We start from the raw sequence: 19,128 nt of genomic DNA, 5'->3' as shown, positions 1-19,128 counted from the left end.
CTGTATGAAACAAGAGGAGTTTTCTAAATTCTATTTTCAAAGTCCGAGGGAGAGAACTTTTCCTCTGCAATATTTAAAGACAACAGTATATAGCCATTTACCAAAGGTTTCAAGGACACAACTGCATATGAAATGCCAACCTTTGAGACTGTGCTCTGCCTAGAAACAAAATACTCAGCTACTCAGAGTGCCTGCAGGATCAACGCAGCTGGATCTCTTCCAGCAACAGAGAACAGGAGCAAATTCCCAATAGAGGAACTCCCAGATCTTTCTGAAATTCATTCACCTTTATTTTCTTCTCTGCTTCTTAAATACCAAATATATTGATAAAGCATGGATGCTGTTCAGGAAGCAGAGAGACTAAAAATTTATGCACTTATATAAAATTTGAATTTTAGTTTCCAAGACAAGCTGGAAAACTCAACACGTTGTGCTATACATAGCTAAATCTGAGACATTTGGGGACACAGAGTTCCTAGATTAATGAGCAAACAGCAGTGTCAGAGCCCTTTTCCTAACTCTCCGTGCACACATGCATGTATGTGAGACTTCCACCGATCACGTCGGAGCCGTCTGCCAAGGACTTCACAAGTGAACAAAAACTTTCATTCCCTCTTCACTAACTGAACCTACACCAAAGCAGAAACCCAACATTTCCATTCCCACTTAGCTTCCCCTTCCTCTTTAAGGTGAAGACCAGCATTTTAACAATAGCATATGACTTGTTCTACCTTCATCAGGTTAACTCTAACCAAAGACTGTTTTCTGACGAAACTCACTAAACATTTTAATCTGAACTAATATTGTCATTGTGTTAGTAAGATTTTGAGAATGTGTAGACATCATCTCTTCTGAGAAAGAAACTGGGTACAGTCAGAAATTAAAACATAATGAAGGCAGGAACACAGGTCTGCCAAGTAATTTTGAGGGACAGGTTGGAAAATATGCATCTGGCATTCATATTCAGCTAGATTATGTCCTGAAACTATGAAGCATATAAACTCTCTGAGACTATAAAACATATAAAACTAGTAAGATAGTCATTCTTGCAGTTAAATTTCCAGGAAGGAAAAATTAAGACATGCCTTCATCTGCTCTACCTAAACTCTCTCTGGAAGTTACATTCACAGAAGGGTGCTCTTTCCTTTGTACATGGGTGCTCCAGATACTGCAGTTGCACTATTGCCAGCTGCAGTTGAAAGCAAACTTCCACCAATCCAGGCAAAAAAAGGTCACCCTAGTTGTTCTTTAATAATAAAGAATGCCAGCTGTCTCCTTTTTACATTCTCAGGAAGAAATCTGGATCTCTTTCACTCACCATCAGAATAATGAATAACCTGGGGCCTCCTGTATGCAGCTACTTCAACACAGAAACTACTACATGCAACTGCAGTTTAAAAATTGCATTAATTCCCTGCAAATAAAGCAAAATTAAAGCCTTAAAAATAATCTAGTTGCTAGTTAGAAAATTATGAGGTCACTAGAAAAATGAACCAGAGATTATTGCCTTTAATTTGAATACTCCACTTGCATTTCCAGGTTACTTAGCTAATTTGAATCCTTTCTTCTAATAGAAAATTTAAAAAAAAAAATTACTTCCAACTCACTTTTTTTAAAGGACAACCAGTCAAGCAAACAAACAAATAAAACACCAAAAAAACCCCATAGAAACTGTTGGGATTGTGGGTTTGGCCAACAATCTGTATTTCTGAGAATTCTGTCAAGGTGGGAAAGTCCCCTATCCCAAATGAAACCTTTTAAAGCTCGTGGGTCAAACATTGAAAGGGAAAAGGCTGATGCAAACTGTCTTCAGCACCTCCTCACAAAGCACACAGCTAGAATGTTAAACTTAAGAGCATTGCAGTGCTGGGAAGGGAATGTGACAGAACATGTTCTCATGTTATAAACACAGACAGAAGCCACTGAAAACCCCAGAATGGATAGAAAACCCACCATAAACATTTCCTTCCAGTCAGTTTAAAACTTCTCAGCTCTTAAAGTCCCTACTCTATCTTGGTTTCCTTCTGATGAGCTAAGCTATTTGCACATCCTATTTCCTCATATTTAGCAGACTTTCTAGTAGTCTTTCACTTCAACTGGATATGCAATGTCTGCAAGAAGGAAGTTGCTTACATTTTTTTTTTTTTTTGCAAGACAATTCTGAATATAGAGATATTTATCAGCAGATGAGTTCAGGAACATACTCCTTTTGACTATTCACTGCAGGAGTAGCTGTAGGCTTCCTTAAGGACTACATCAGAAGGAAGGAGACTCAGGAGTTTTAAGCTATTTTCTTTACATTTCAGACAAAAATTTGCCATCCTAGGGCTCTGGGCATGTGTCCCATAAATTAATGCACAAAACCAAAGAAATACCTGTAGGCATTCACTTTGGCCCACTCACCCTCACCAAATTTACGGAGGAGAAAAAAACAGGGTTTGTAGCAAGCCCAAAAGTCAACAGATTCTTATAGTGCAAAGGAAGAGAACCAAGATCTAAAACCAAGCACTCCCAAATAATAAGCCCTGCAGCCTGCAGACAAATTCTTTCTTCGTATTGACAGAACTCTAGCTGAGCAGTTCTGCTGTTTTGGGGATGAGCAGGAGGTGTGTAGGGAAAAAATGAAAATAAAGAAAAATGTAGGGTGGGAAAGGATAGCATTTCAGGAAATCAGATTCAATCCATTTACAGATCAATACCTAAAAAAACACATTTATTACAGCAAATGTTTGAAGTAAAATAATGGATATGGGGCAACAGTCAAAATCCAAAGGGAGCTAAGCAACCCTTCCCTTCATGAAAAGCACATGGTCTTGGAGAGAAACAGAAGCATCCCAATACTCTAAATACTACACCAGGACATAGATGTCCTGCATTGCCTTTTAGTGTGTTCGGTGTCAAATTCTTTGCTCATTTCTCAGTAGGGTCAAAGCTCAGCTTTGACCATCGCATTACATGCACAACAGTTTACACTCCTCCTGAAGAACAGAAAAGAAAGCAAACAAATTTATTCTACAATTCACTTACTCTGCCACAGACAGTCTTTGAAATTATTCCAGCAGGAGTCACATCTTCAATGCCTTCATTGAATGACCTGGGCATTTACCTCATGGTGTCACTAACATGCTACAAAAACACACCTCCAACAAATAATAGTTCAGCCCTCTGATTTTTCTCAGAAACTACTTTCTTTGAAAAGAAGAGAGGAAAACAAAATACTTGATAGTACCATGCACAATCCCAAGACTACTTCCTCAGAAGTATTTCAGGTCAGAGAATCTTTGTATCCTCTAAAGAACACTTGGACCTGCAGATCGTGGTGGTAAAAACACTCAAAATTATTTTAAAGTAAAAACTGACAAGACTCTCAGGGCAGAATGCTTCAGGAGCAGGGACACTGATGAACAATTTAAGGCTTGTACGTATATTCCCACTGCTTTGGTGTGCCAAGTTCAGTTGAAGACCACACACCCCATAATTCTGTGGGGCCAAAACTCCACACTGAACATAGATAACTTTGTGCCCCCAAACTCTGTAACAATCACTGACCCTTGAGGTTAAACACAAGGATATATAGAAAAGAGTTTCTCTATCTCCTCCTCCCTTTAACACGATCAGTGGAAGGCTTAAAAGCACCCTACCACACAAACTTCTAGCACAGAAAGGAAGCCCAGTTGAGATGAGCATCTTCACCTTGTTGATGTACTGAGAGCTCGTATTTATCCTTCACCATTTTTGGTTTCCTTACTGGTCTTTTCACAAATGCGGGTTAGGATATAGAAAGGGATCACTCTGATATCCACCTGCTAGCAATAAGAAATCTCCAGACACAAACAAGTGGATCCCCAAAACTGCAGTGCACACATAAAAGTGCAGACAAAAGGAGACAAAAAGAGTAATGTCATATTTTTACAAAGCTTACGTGGGACCTGATCTGTTTTATAGTAGACAAGTAGTATATGTTATAAATTTCATGTTATATGAAATGTTTATAAATTCATGTTATAAATTTCAAGTTTTGGCTGTAAGTCAAGAAGAATAAAGAAAACAGTTATCAGTGGAAAGAAGCTTTCAAACTCGTAAGTTATATAAAGGACATAAAATCAGGCTTATTTGTGTGATGACAAGATAACAGGATAGCAACATTAAACTGATGTTAGAGCTAGACAATTCACCAATACAGTACCAAAATTAGATACAACTGTTGACATTCAAAGTGTTACATCTGAGTTTAACCAATATTTACCTGTAGCAGGCTGACTGCCTTTACCAAGTTAAAAACCCCTGCATCAATATCCACTTCCTCTACTGAGTTAAAACAAGCGTGCGTATATACATACGTATTTCAATATATATTTCAATAATTAACCATGGACGTTTCATTCCCCATATTTATTCACTACACTCTATGTTTAGCATTTTCATCTAAATATTTTCAGAGACAGCTGTTCTAAGTTGTTTTGGAGGTTTCTTGATCTCTTCTTCATTCCCAGCTTGCCCAGGATACATGTGACCAAGGGTTGTTTCTGCCGAAACTCGGGTCACACCGTCGAGTACTGAGAGGGGAGCCTTCTAGCAGAGACCATTAACACCTGCACTTTGATAGTGCAACTTGGGCTTTTTCTACCTGTGTCATCAATTGATTGCACTCAGTGTCAGTTAACGCAAAACTTTACTACTCCATTTGTTTTCTACTTCAGTAGAACACTGCAAAAGCAATTTAGGAGCCCCTGACAATTCTCACCAGTGACCAAGCTGAGAACTGTAGGAGTTGATGAGAACAGCCACTTTGCCCTCCCTTCATTTCTTGAGTCATGAAGCAGAAAGATCTGCAAGAACAGATAGATTTGATACCATAATTTTGGGGAAAATATAAGCTACAGCTACACTGCAGAAATTGGTCAGCCACATTAGCAAAGTGCCTTGCTAAAGCACTGACATGCAGTTGCTAGCTAGACTCACTACAGGATTTCCTTTCCATCCTTTCTCAAACAGCTTCTAAACAGAAGCAACAGTCTTCTATTATTATCACACTGTAAAACTGAAAAAAAAACACAGCTGCTTCCCTGCAGGCATCTAGGGAAACAATTTCATTTTCTAAATCACACAAAACAGAATTCAGTAATGGTCAAATTATTATTAATCAAGTATACTAAACCCTTTTCCACAATATAAAAGCACTATGCTGTCAGCTGGGCATCAGTGACACTCAGTTCAGCAACAAAATTTCAGCTCTAAACACACAAGCATTGTATTCTATAAGGAAGATGAGAAACATATGGGAAGCAGCCATAAGATACACAAGGTACACACTTGGGAAAGAAATCATCGGTAAGGAAAGGCAGGAAGCGTTCAGCTCAGTAATGACAGATTAACTTCATCCCTTTCTGATTCCATGGGAACCGTGAATTAGTTGAAGGACCGCATCTGACACAAGTGATCACTGATGTTAAACTTTGGTTCTCTGGGACAGTTACTCATGAGAAACCTGAGTCTGAACAGTGCTTTATATTTCAGTCAGATTCATTAGTTGTTTTTTTGGTTTTTGATAAAGCAATCTCAGTAACTGAGATTTGCACACTGAATAAATTACATGTAAGATGAAACCCATTTGATATGAAAGTCCTCCAGTATCTGCATGTGTCACTATGTATATACAGAAATATTTATACGTGTATATATGTAACAAAACCTGAACAGTGCTCAGATTTGAAGACCATCAGGAAGGTTTTGCAGTTATTTCTGCATCAGCCATATGACTCAATATGTTCTGAAAAAACTAAGCACAGACACTGCAAACATGAGAACTAAAACCAGCGCTACTATCAAATCTGTGTTTATCCCATATCATTAGCAGAATTATGACCAATAATGCACAACTCTGATGACTTAAAGATGACGTTAAAAGACCCCAGTTTTTACTTCAGGTTCAAAAATTCCACAGGAAAAATAAACTTAAGAGACCCACACTCAAGAAAAACTTAAACACACACTGCACTCTTACTTTAGCAGGATTTACTGTTAAATTTCATTTCTGTGGCTGTGAAAGATAGGGTACTTTTGCCTTTAAAAATTTAGTAGGTAACTAAACTGAACATTATACACAGTAAGCATCTTAGTATTTTATTCATTGCATCTTTTATACAGAATAAGCTTCACTGATAATTAATTCACTGCAGTATGCTCCTGATGTAGCCATAAAAGATTACATTATAAACAAAGAACAAAAATCTTACTTGAAATTTTTTTTAAATGTGTGCAATTTTTGCAGTTGACAAACAGCATCGGAATTACTGAAAAAAAAAAAAAAAAAGAAAGCAGCACATAAGCTATGGCCTGTTTTTTCATCTCCAATTGATAGTTTTTCTATGTTTATCATAAATATGGGAAGCTAAACTCCAGCAACTAAAAATAAACATACCTACAATTTCCTAGCAACCAGGATTCAAATAAAGGAGAAAACACAAATCAAGAACAAAGTTTCTTTTCACTTGAGTTGACATCTGCGAACTATTTACACTATGTGAGTTTAAATTCCACAAGATCATGAAGGGTAAGGATTTTTGACATAATCTGTTAAGCATTACTTAAAATGGCACTTTTTATAACTCAGGTCTGGGATTTCAGAATTGCTAAAACAGCGTAAGATAATACACTGCAGTATGTCTAAACTATTATAACATAAAAAAAGAAACTACTTCATAAAGTGTCACTGAGATGGCTCAAAGTAATATACATTTGTATCTTTATCAAGATAGATATTATGGTAAATATGCTCACGTTAAAAAATATAATTATTATTGTTTGAATTTTCATTAAAACTAGAAGGGTCTACATGAGCCAAAGTATGAGGAATTTGGATATAATAACGTTTCCTCATTTTATGGCACTAATAAAAATAATAATAGAGAAAACTCTATTAAAAATCTTTAATAACCACAGTTTAATTTCCTAGTATATTTAAAAACTTTACTATGTGGGTGCATGTGCATGCATGTCTGCATAACACAGATAAAACACACAGATAAAAAACCTCAAAGTGTATATATTACATGTACACACACATCCACATTCCTGCATACAACACTTCCATAATGCAAACAGTATGCAGGGACTCTTCCATGTGACAACCAGGTGCCACATGCCATGCTTTCTTATTTCTCTATGCTTATCCAGTAAATGTAATAACCCTTTCATATTTGGCTGAATGGAGTGTTAAGATTCTTCTTGAAAATAATGGTGATTTAGCCAATTAGCCACAACGTCATACACAAACAAATGGTACTGCAAATACTGCTGATCAAAACATGACAGTTCATCATGAAATGGAATGTAAATGATTCTAAAAATTATTCCAAGATTAGTTCAATATTATGGCAAAAAACTTGGAATGTTTAGAAAGTTTAAAATATAATTCACATTATAAAGACTGGGGTATTTTATAGACGGAATTTTTAAATATGGATATGACTGGCATTTATTTTTAAGCTTACTTCTATTAGAAATAGACTTGTTTCCTGTACAGGTGATGTTTTGTCTATGCCATATACAGTAAAAAAATAAATTCTTTAGCAACCTAGAAATAGTTTATAAAACTCTTGAAGTTTCATTTTCTTCACTAAACATGCCAAGATTAGACTGAAAACTATAAATAAAAGCTATATAGACAACAGGTAAAGTAGAACAAGTTAGGAATACTACAATTTACAGGACAGACTTTATTGTACTATTACTTCCTGTGTGCTTTGCAGTAGGAATAGGGTTGACTTTTCTTTTTTGCTTTCTTAAAAAAGATAATTACTTGCAAGAATATAACACAATATCAAGATAATTTATAATATACATGTTCTTTAAACAGCAGCCAGGTTTATGGTATTTTAGTGATCTAGAATGATAATCCCAAGTCATTAGAAGTACAATACCTAGGACATAAGTGGAAAAGGCAATTTTTATTTTGGGAAAATGGAGCAAATCAATCTCTTAATAAAAGCCTTAATTCTCAAAATCATCTATCTACTATAATACATACAAGACGATCTTAAATCTTGTTATAAGTGAAGATTACAACAGTGACCATCATAAAGCTTTCTTTTTTTTAACTACACAAAACATTCTAGCAGCTGAATGAGCCAAAACTTTCTTTTTTGCAGACCTAAAAAGGTACATTTTGAGCATGAAAGAAAAAAAGCTGCTATGAAAAATCTCACAGGTAGTGTTTATCTATGGTCTCCCCTTTGCTACAATTTGTAACCTTCTAATTTTTTTACCACTATCAAAATATTTAACCAAAAGATTTGTTTAAATTAAGCAGCATTCTTTTACAGCAAAATTGGTACCAATACAAAAGTAAAAGAAATGGAAAAAAAAAAAGATAATTTAAAATTACGGTGAAAAAAAAAGAGTCATTTGCAATTTTAGTACAACATACCACAGGAAAAAAAATAAGAATACAAGTTTATATGATTTTATATATACACACTCCAAAGAGGTTAATTGTCAGTACCCAAAGTATTTATTGCCATGTATTAGCAATGCATTTTTGTATATATTTAGAGGGTCACATAAAAATAGATTTAAAGAATAGATTAATTGAAGTCCTAGATTATAACATTGTTTGGTTTAGAGAATTTTACTACAACAAAAGTCATGTTTATGTATGAAAAGTTATATAACCTTATATGAAAATGTCATGAACTATGTCCTAAACACTACATGTATTCCCAAGTGGGAAAAATTAAAATATCTAAAATATATTAGATTAAGTTTACAAGACCATCAATGATCTTTTAAACATGCAGCTGTTTACAGAATTAACAGTTTTACAAAATGTTTAGTTCAGTAATGGAACATAAAGAAATAAGTAGGCAACATCAAAATTTTGTACAATATTTGAAACTCACTTTTAACAACAAGCATGTCCTTGGTATTGTGCTGTAAGAAATAATAAGCAAGTTCACCCACCCTTGAACTGTCCACAGGTTTACTTATAAGTAAAGATGGATGGTGAGGGATCGTAAAATTCTCAACAGTGCATTTTGCATTCTTCCATAAACCACCCTAAGCATAAAGTCACATAAGTAGCCAGGAGATTACAAAATAAACTATAGCTCGGCTTTAGTTGTTTACACAGAATGCTTGAATGTGAATAAAATTGCCAAAAATAGCATGTTAAATAACAAAAACCAGCCATAAAGCAGGCTGTAAGCACTGAATGTTTCATAAATGTAATTTTTTTAAATCATTTAATTTCTATAGAAAAATTTTATTCACAATATATTGTGACAAACTGTCACAGGAATGATATAGTGATTGCAATAAGGTATCATGCAGCAGCAGCTTTGTACTTTATAGCTATTTTTGCTTTTAAAAATTAAACCTCTCCAGTCATGCTTATCACATAGTTTTTATCTGCAGCGTGTACAAATGAGGAACACAGTACGGGATATAACAAAAAGATGTCCAATCAGCTGGATGGGAATTATTTTTCATAAATATGAAGTACATTACTGTATCCTGAAACATGCATGTCTACAGCTTGTCTCTACTGTCCAGCACCAGGCTGCCTGCAATCATCTTCTGTCTATATGATACCAAGAGGGTCTGCTGGTAACTGTGCCTGTATCAGCTGAGGCTGCAGCGGGGGCGGCAGCTGCAGAGGTACCATGGGCTCCACCATCTGCACTGGGTTGGAAGGCGGTGGCTGACAAGCCACTGGGTTGGGTGCTTCTACAATCTCTCCATTGTAAAAGAAAAATTGACATTGTTGAATGAAGGTCTCTATAACTGATTGGTGGATTTTGGTGGTAGAAAGAAACTCTCTGTTTTCAAAATCAGGTCTCATCAAAGTAGGCCAGAAACAAATCGATAAGTTATCAGCAGTCATAAAGTTGGTCTTATATTGCTGACTAACCCTGAAATGAGAATGATACACACAGAGTGAATTAAAACCAGTATGTAATCAACCAGAAATATTATCATACTGTTCTAACTGTAAGCATTATTACAAAACAATCTCAAGATTTTTGCTCCATTCCTCCACCGATCCATTAAAACAATTGTCCTTTAATATTTTATGTGCTTATGCAGTAGAAAATTTAGAAACCATGTTGGCTCTAGATTTGGATAGTTAACTAATATAAATCTGATCAAGTTTGTAATCAAGAAAGAAATTCAACATTGCACCAGCACTTTAACTGACAATAATAAACAAACTGGAACAGGTTCTTCACCTAAATTCATTACTGCAATACTATTACCAAACAAATAAACAAAACAAATCTCCAAAGAATAACAAACCATCTTGTTACCAAATTTATCATCCAGAAGTAAACACCAATTCAGAAAAAACAAAATGCTTTTCACAGCAGTAGGCTAGAAAGAAACAGGGAATTTTGTTTACTAAAATATTCTGCATTCTAAACTGACACCACAATTTATATACACATGTAACCAATTATATCAATAATTTACACATAAAATCAAATTATATACACATAAAATAACAGTTTTATCTAGCAGTAATTACTGAGATACATAAAAAAGCATGTGTTAATACATCTGGCAAACATCTAAGATATGCATTCTGCTGAGAACATGGTCCTATATTACAGCAGATATCACAAAGGTAGCAGAGCTACAATTTCTGTAGAAATAGACAGAAAATAAAACTTCAGAAACTTGTCAGTTACAATTTTAATGATTAACAAGAGCAGCCCACAAGAATTTCTGACAGCTGGCTGTAGTCCATAGATTCAAGAGCTGTGAAAGCCATAGTAAACACTAGAATAAACACTATAAGAAAGTATTTCCACTCATTTACAATGCATGTACAATGGTAATGATAAAGCATAAAAAACAGCATGAAGGTATACAAATACTGCCTTTCTATCTGTTTTGATTAAGTTTGCTCTGAAGGACATTTGGCTACTATTTCTAAGTGGCAGTAAAATTCATTATCTCTTTGCTAAAAATATTACATTTTAAATTTATTTACACATGAAAGAATAAATGTATGTTACATTTTGCTTAGCATTATTATCAGCATGCTGTATGCTCACAATCATAAACTAAATGAATGAAGAAGACTTCAGAGTAAATAAATGAAGCAGAGGGACCCTTTATTAAATTCTCATGGTTTCTGGTCTCATACGATGTGGATAATCCTTGTATTTTTTGTTTGAACGACCAGGTCTTGTGGACTCACCAAAATACTATCAATCACCAATCATTACTAACTATACAACAATAGCACATATTTTACTGTAATGATGTAGGATGTAATAACAAAGCATCTAGCTTGTGATGAGAGCTCTTTGATCATGTAGAAGACCGCTTTACCTCATTAAATGAACTATTCATTTGGCAAACAACATTTCCATTTTAATTATATACCAGCAGCAATTTACCACGAAGTATTCTCTTAAAAATAAATATAGACTGTCAAGAATTTAACTACAAGTTGCCTTTAAGATCCTGTAAACAGCTGCATCCATTTCTTTCTATATATGTAATTGCTTACATGCATGCAGATTTCTTGTTGAATGGAACGCAACTACCTGACACTGCAAATGAGACAAAAAATTAGTCTTTCTTTTAGAAAAGATCATTTTGTTACCAGCAACCTGTAATGCAAATCACTCATCATTAATAGAGAGAGGACCAGACCAGAAAGCAAAGGCCAATGTATATCACTTCTGTTCTCCAGTAAACTCCATGACTAATATGTTTCATTTGTCTGTATATATGCAGGAATTAGAACCTAGGTGAGCAGATAAAGACTTTTGAAAGTTCCAAGACTGCCATTCTTCCACAAAAATGTCTATCAGGTTGATTAAGAATTAACATTTCACAAAACTAATAACTGTGTCAAGTCTGAGATGCTAGTTTTAATTTAGATACTTGCAAGCACATCTTGAAGTTCTGTAATATGGGCATTTTTTATTTTTTTTTTTGTTCACTGATATGTTTTTATCAATTTCAGGGCTGAATTTGTATTGGACATGAGTACAATGGAAAAATGGATCCATTTCCCTGTAAAGGAAAATGGACAACTTTATAAAGGTTAAGTAAGTTGCATATGTGATGGAGAGAAGTGCAAAAATAGGCATCTATATTCCAAAATCTTCCACATTATGTGAAAAGTGCAAATAGAGAGTACCTACATTCTCTCTGTTGACTAAGTAGGAAAGCTCAAGGTTCCTATTTCTACCCCTGTACTACTAATAAGCTCAGCTGGATCACTATAAATACCTGCAGAAACACAAACACATGGACAGTAGTCCAGAACAATTAAATATATGAATAATGAAAAGCTTATAACCAATAATAGTATTAATAAATAATGAAAAGCTTATGTATGTGTCTATACACAAAATGCTGTGGCTTTTGAAAGTAACACTGCACAGAGAGAGACAAGAAAGTCCTGATGGACAACAAAGTGAGCAGGAGTCAGCCAGGTGACCCTGGGGCAAAGGTGGCCAACAGCACCCTAGGCTGCATTAGGAGTGCTGCCAGCAGCTCTAGGGAGCTGGTCTTTCCCTTCTACTCAGCACTGTCAAGACCACATCTGGAGTCTGGGATCCAGCTCTGGACTTTCCAGCACAACAGACATATGAACACACTGGAGTGGGCCCTATGAAGGGACCATGATCATTAAAAGGTCAAAGATTCCTCAGATGAGGAAAAGCTGAGAATGTTAAGATTGTTTAGCCTGGAAAAGCTCAGGGCAAGTCTTACTGGTTTTAAATATCTGATAGGAGGGTGTAAAGAAAATGAATTTATACTCTTCTGAGTGATGTTCAGTGACAGGACAAAAGGCAACAGGCACAAACATCCACAGGAAATTCTCTTAGCGTAAGAGGACACTTTTTACTGTGAGGGCTCCTGAGCACTGAAACAGGCTGTTCTAAGAGATTGGAGTCCCACGTCTTGCAGATACTGAAAACCTAACTGGACACCATCCTGGGCAATCTGTTGTAGTTGACTCCGTCAAAGCAATGGGGTTGAACAAAACAATCTCCAAAGATCCTTTATAATCTCAACAATAACATAGGTAATCTCATTCTGTCGATTTCAGAGAATAGTTTCATTTTCACTGAGTAAGAAGCACAAGTAAACTGGTCTTTTTCTCTCTTTTTTATGACAACATTGTACACATAAAGGCTCAGCTTATGATGTGATAAACATCTATTAATACTATTATACGAAATATGGAAATAACTTTTAAATATAAAAAACTTAATTTCTATGCAAGAGGCAAAATTTAAGAAGCAAGTGTAACTAACTTACTGTTACTTACAGCTTTGATCAACATTTTACTATTTAGCACAGGGTTTGGGCCCTATCAGGAGGGGGAAAGGGGGAGAGGGGGAAAAGGGTGTTTAGGCCCAATGACTCAAGTTCCTTAAAACCCAGATTAGTCTGTAATTTTAATAGCTATTATTTCCTGGACGGGAGGGTCTGTAATAATTATAATCAGTTGCATAGTTGTTATTAGGTGAAGTTATTCCTTTAAGCTTTTGTCATGTGCAGCATTCTCATAACTTTATAGTAGCCATGATGCCAAATAAATATGTCAGTAATACGTGAGAAACAAATCTATAAGGCTTCATCAATCAACTGCAATGCCTAATTTCTTTTTCCACTTTTTCAATTCTAGTAAATAATTCATTGTTAAAAATACAATCTTTTTTGCAGCTATTAACAACTTAAACAAAATTGAAAAATACTAAACCTGTTTAGATGTGTTATTATGTATCTGAAGACATCATAGTTCACTGGGTGGAATTTCTTCACAATCTCTTTTAACTCGTGTAGCCGTTCTGTCTTATCCATAATTTCTGTAGAAATAAGTGACATTTTCTGACACATCTAGAAAGACATACTGAATAAAGTGTTGCTAAGTCTTTTTCCCAGTATAATGGTACAGGCAAGAAACCCACAGAGAAATATCAAATGACAAAATATTTAATAAAATTCCTATTTCCATAGAGTAACTTTTTTATTATAGTTTGTCCTGGTTACTCTAAGCACACTAAGTACACCCACTTCAAGTTTAACTAAGCACAGAAATATCTTTCTGAATTTAAGCAGAATTATTTATCTGTGTTCAGCAAATAATTACTTGACTAGCATACTGTTGGCTTGTGGAATAACAATGTGACAAGGTCATTTCTTGTTCGAGTTCCCTCTGCTTGCAAAATGTTACGACAGAAAGACGTTCACATGAACGTAAAATATTCTTAAACTTCACAGTTATTCAGATAATAAAAAGTTACCAATAGAGCTGGTGCAGCTATTTTAAATATGCTGCCTACAGAAGAACAGAGATTCTTCATAGGCCCAAAGGACCTATAATGAATAATGAAGCATTATTAATGCTTCAAACAGGAAATAACCAACATTTAGGAAAGGAATATGAAACAAAGTAACAATTTTATTTTAAAAAACCCAGCAACTAATGCTGTGGATATATACATGCTACACAACATGCTTCTAGTCAATGATGATTCATATCATAAAAAGGTAAAGTTCCCCTCTATTACTTGACTGCATTGCTAAAAAGAACTTTCATCTACCCTAGTATCATAAAAAAAAAGTTAAATACAGTCCAGGATATCCCAAACCTAAATTTAAAGTAGTATGAATGGCATTTTAAAATAGTAATTAGTTACATTCTAAGCTATTTCACATTTTGACTGGAAATTAACTGTTATAATTTTAAGAAAATATAGAAACAAAGCAACTACAAGCAATATGCCTGAAAAGTACAGCAGAAATACCAGAAATAGCTATTTACAGATATCATCAGAAAATACAAAGCTTCTAATGGACAATATATCAAGTCCAGGCTCAAGCCTTAGGCCTACACTAGTGCTTCCATGTTTTGAACAAGAAGTACTTTGGAATACTGTATGTCAGAGTTGTATTCTGCAAAAAAGTGTGGTGGTCATTTTGTGGAACAGCTTGCTGCCAATATGAGACACTAATTTCAAAGACAGGAACACTGTAAAACATCTGAAAAGTGTTTATATGACAAACAAAAATAAGCATCTTATAAGAGTTCAAAAAGCTTGAAAAAAATTCTAAGAGAATTAGAGAATTACCATAATATCCCACAGATGTGTCTGATTTTTAAAGTCTACTTTGAATGTAAGACTTCATGAATTCATGGGATTTTTCCCATTAACAACTGCAAAGCCGCTCCAAGAGCTTTCGTCATTTTTATCACTTAACAAAAAATGGAAAAAAGTAGATGTCTCCCAATTACATTTTCTAGGAGAAGGAGAAACAAGCTACAAATTATTTTGAAAAATAAATGTATTACATTCATCTCATTATATAGTTCTTCTAATTTTAAACAATATTAACAAGTACGTGTGTCTACGAAATTTAAAAAATACTCAGTGCAGATAGTCCTTTCAACTTAAAATGAAGTAAAAACAGCAATAAGGGCAATGGAAATAACACAATTAAATCGAGAAAAGGTTGTTTCTTACTTGATGTTTCTAACAACTCTTGATGCAGAGAGTAAGGAACTAACGGATCTGGCAGATCTGCAAAAAAAGCTTTCAGAGCCCCAGCCACTGCATTCACTGTTACTCCCATTGATTCTAGACTGATATTATGATCTGCAAAACAATATTTTAAAAACAGCAGTGTTAAGTAAAACCTACTGTTATCATTCCCTATAGTACTTTATGAAAACATGAATTTACTCAAAACACTGAAAACTGAATATTTTGCCAAATTATTATAAGGAAGGAAATAAGGAAGGAAAAGGTGAAACTATTGACAAACTGCTATCACACCAACCTAAAAAAAAATCAAATATAAACAGCATTACAAAACAGAAGATCAGAAAAATACAGCTGTCTAATTCTCCAGGAAGACTTGAATGATCTTGTACTTGTGATTAACTGCCTTCTGATTAATTAATTGCCCAGGAAGGAGTTATAAATTCTATTTTCCAAAATCCTGCTAAACAGCAAAGCAAAGCATTAAAAAATAGCACATTTATGTTAACATCTAGGAGATATTTTACTATTTTTCACAGACTCAACTTCGTGATTAACATCCAAGAATTTCTAATAAAAGTTTTCATTTTAAAACAAACACAAAGTGAACAGTCTAAACTACCAATCACATTTTATCATATTCTACAATGACAAAGGTTATGTTAGAAATTATCAAGACTTAATTGTTAACGTGTATTATTCAAGAGACCTTTCACTAGAGTATCAAGAATTACAATCTGTGGGGCATAAGAAGCAGAAGTGAATGCCTTAATGCCTAAGACTGATGAACTGTTAACACAGGGAACAGCTAAGACTGTACTTTAACTCTTTCAAACCTTCAAATACCACCTAAATAATATTTTAACAGCACTTAAGCCAGCTGCAACAAGATTGCCCTCCTGTCCCTGGACCTTCACTGGTAATAACCTGGACTACACCAATACAACCCATCAGAGCATTAAGGACACAGTGCTATGGAAGCTGGTTTGAAAGTGCAATCCTTTTATACTGCACTGTGATAAACCTACAGAGAATTCATGTTCTGTTTTGGCTTTAAATAGTAAAATCTCTGATTACCTTGATCAAACTGTTTTTGAATGTTGTCTTGATCTGTTTTATTCCCGCTAACACGGTACAGGCCTTCAGTACATAATCCTTAGAAGAGGAGGAAAAATAAATATTAAAAAGCAAGTTTATATACTATAAAGCAAAGCAGAACCAGTTATAACTACTAATTCAAAAATCAAAAGTAGGAATGCATTTCTTAAATGCCTAAAAAGTTAGCACATTAACATTACAGCAATACAGGACTACCAAAACACAAAATGTCAGCTGTCTACTGAGTCCACTGTTCCATTTAACATGAATCAGACAAAATGACACTATAGGAAAACAAGATTCTGATGTAGATATTTGCTGAATAATACAAATGTTTAAATAATACAATGTTGAATGTCCCCAAAATTATTCTCTTACTGATCTCTAACAGACTGTTGTTATTTGCACCGGTTTTTTAATAATTAATAACCTAAATTCTGTGGTACCCACAATATTTATGTTTTTAAAAACTGTCTTCACAGTTCAGGCTTAACAACTTATTATGGCAAGCAACACACTAAAAATACTCTGCCGGGGAAAAAAAATCAAGTACTTGTAACTGAATCCTGATATTTTAATTTCATGGTATAACACACTCCTGTATATGACAAGAATTTAATCTTCCAACATGCTCTCCCTTTCACCATTCATATTTTATAAACTTTTAATCCATTGCTCCTCACTTCTTATGTAAGGTAAACTATCACATCACTTACAAGTCTTTCTTTAAGGGGTGGCAGAAAAGGGGAGAGGTGTTAAGAAGCAGAGGTTCCCCCAAGCTTTTCATTATTACTTTGTCTTACCACGTTTCAGTCGGAATTCCATCAGCCTTTCAATATAAATATTGAACAGTTCACCTTAATTATACACACACACACACACACACACACTTGCACACTCCACTCCAGTGATTACACTTCCTACCACATTGCTCTTTTTGCCCACAGCTACTCACTGAATGAAAGAGTCCATCCTGATAATCCCACCATTACCCAAGATATTTTTCTTTTTAAATTTAGAACCTACTAAGGAATATAAACAATTTATAGTTCCTTAATGCTTCAAGTTACCTTTATGGGGGTGAAAAGTTATCTATATACTAGATCTCCCCAACACTACATGGGTTTATTAAAAATTCACAGGTTTCACAGTTTTATGAAGTCTCTTGGCCTTCTGCCATCATAGCCCATTAACAACACATTTTAGATCATCAGATCAATACTTAACTGCTCTGCACAACTACAATCCACCGAATATGTCTTTTAAGTTACCAAGAAACATTAAGAATCCTATTACAATGTTCAAAGTACAGAAAGCACATGACTGGTTCATACAGCTAGGATATTTTTAACGATTTCACATGACTCTTCTAACTCATTATTTCCTTCTTAATGTTTCAATAACTCAACATGTCTCTTTACTGGCTGCATCAAGGTTATTTTACTAAGCATTTCTTCAATAAGCTTCCATGTCCATCACTTAGCTTTCCAATTCCACAGCCAAGAGTTTTCCTCTTATAAATATACATCTGAACAGTCCCTTCAAAAAACCCAAGCCTTGATCACAGATATCCTTGAACACCACCAGAAGGTAGAATTTGGTGGCACAGGGCAAAAAGTGATTTCAGTGATTCAGTGACTTCCACATCTTGAAAGGAGTTTCAAACCCGCCTTAAAAAAATGTGACAAATGTGTTATGTGTGATCACAGGCAGAAACACTTTACATTCCTCTTCCAGAAGCTGTAAATAAATACAAAAGACCACTGGGAAACAAGAACAAACTATGATCAAGATCCTCTCTATCTAGTATGAGAGAATTCTCCGTTGGAGACCCTACAGCCCCAGGATAGTCTTTGTTTTATCCAGTTACTATTCAATATCTTTCTGCACAGAGGAAACTGCATGTGCTGCAATAGCAGTTCCTGAGAAGTCTGACACAGTCACTGTTTAGTAGGAGTGTATAAACCTTGAATTGGCTGCTCTGGAGATGGATGCTCTAGTGTGTATCTGCACTACAATTCTAGGAAACAAAGAAAGACAACTTACAGTACTTCAGAAAAATTTCAGGTTAAACAAAGAGATGCCTACTGAATTTAGGCATCTTCCAAAAATGGTGAAGCCCCGCAATTCTGGATTAAGCTAATTAAATTTGTCTTCTGAATTCCTCAAGGAAAAATTTTTCTTGCTTGTATATATTCTAGAAAGTCATGCTTCATTAAATGTTTGGTCAATTACACTTTTAAGGCACGGAAGGAGATGAGCTTAATCTGTAGTCTGAAAGTACTCTTTAAGTAATGCTCCAGTTCTCTGTTCCTTTCTATTATGCAACCAGGTCTCTCTAACATCAAGATCTTCTATCAAGTATCAGACACTCTAGTTCACTAGTTTTAGCTTTTAAATTTCTTGCATATCTACAGTGTATATCTATAACAAAAGAAGAAAAGATAGAGAGCACTCAACATTTCTTTTATTCTAATAGCGTTCTAAAAATTTGCAAACCTCTTGATTTTTCAGA

General features: G+C 34.8%; 1 protein-coding gene across 4 annotated transcripts in view; it reads right to left on the bottom strand.

Moving 5' to 3' along the window:
- Positions 1-7,698: 7,698 nt before the first annotated feature.
- ARHGAP5 (Rho GTPase activating protein 5) overlaps positions 7,699-19,128 on the bottom strand; it is a 49,261-nt gene continuing 37,831 nt past the window's right edge. For 3 of the 4 annotated variants that reach the window (XM_062494694.1, XM_062494695.1, XM_062494696.1), the window contains 4 exons: positions 16,593-16,670; positions 15,498-15,629; positions 13,733-13,838; positions 7,699-9,911 (listed from right to left, as the gene is read on the bottom strand). In XM_062494694.1, the coding sequence (XP_062350678.1) occupies positions 9,581-9,911; positions 13,733-13,838; positions 15,498-15,629; positions 16,593-16,670 (647 nt within the window). In that variant the 3' untranslated portion in view covers positions 7,699-9,580. Of the gene's footprint in view, positions 9,912-10,348; positions 10,372-13,732; positions 13,839-15,497; positions 15,630-16,592; positions 16,671-19,128 lie in introns of those variants that run through there. The other variant, XM_062494697.1, reaches the window with a different exon arrangement.

Source organism: Cinclus cinclus, chromosome 6 (assembly GCF_963662255.1).
Source record: "Cinclus cinclus chromosome 6, bCinCin1.1, whole genome shotgun sequence".
Lineage (NCBI taxonomy): Eukaryota > Metazoa > Chordata > Aves > Passeriformes > Cinclidae > Cinclus > Cinclus cinclus.
Note: the sequence above shows the minus strand (reverse complement) of the source record. Positions and strands in the feature narration are given on the sequence as shown.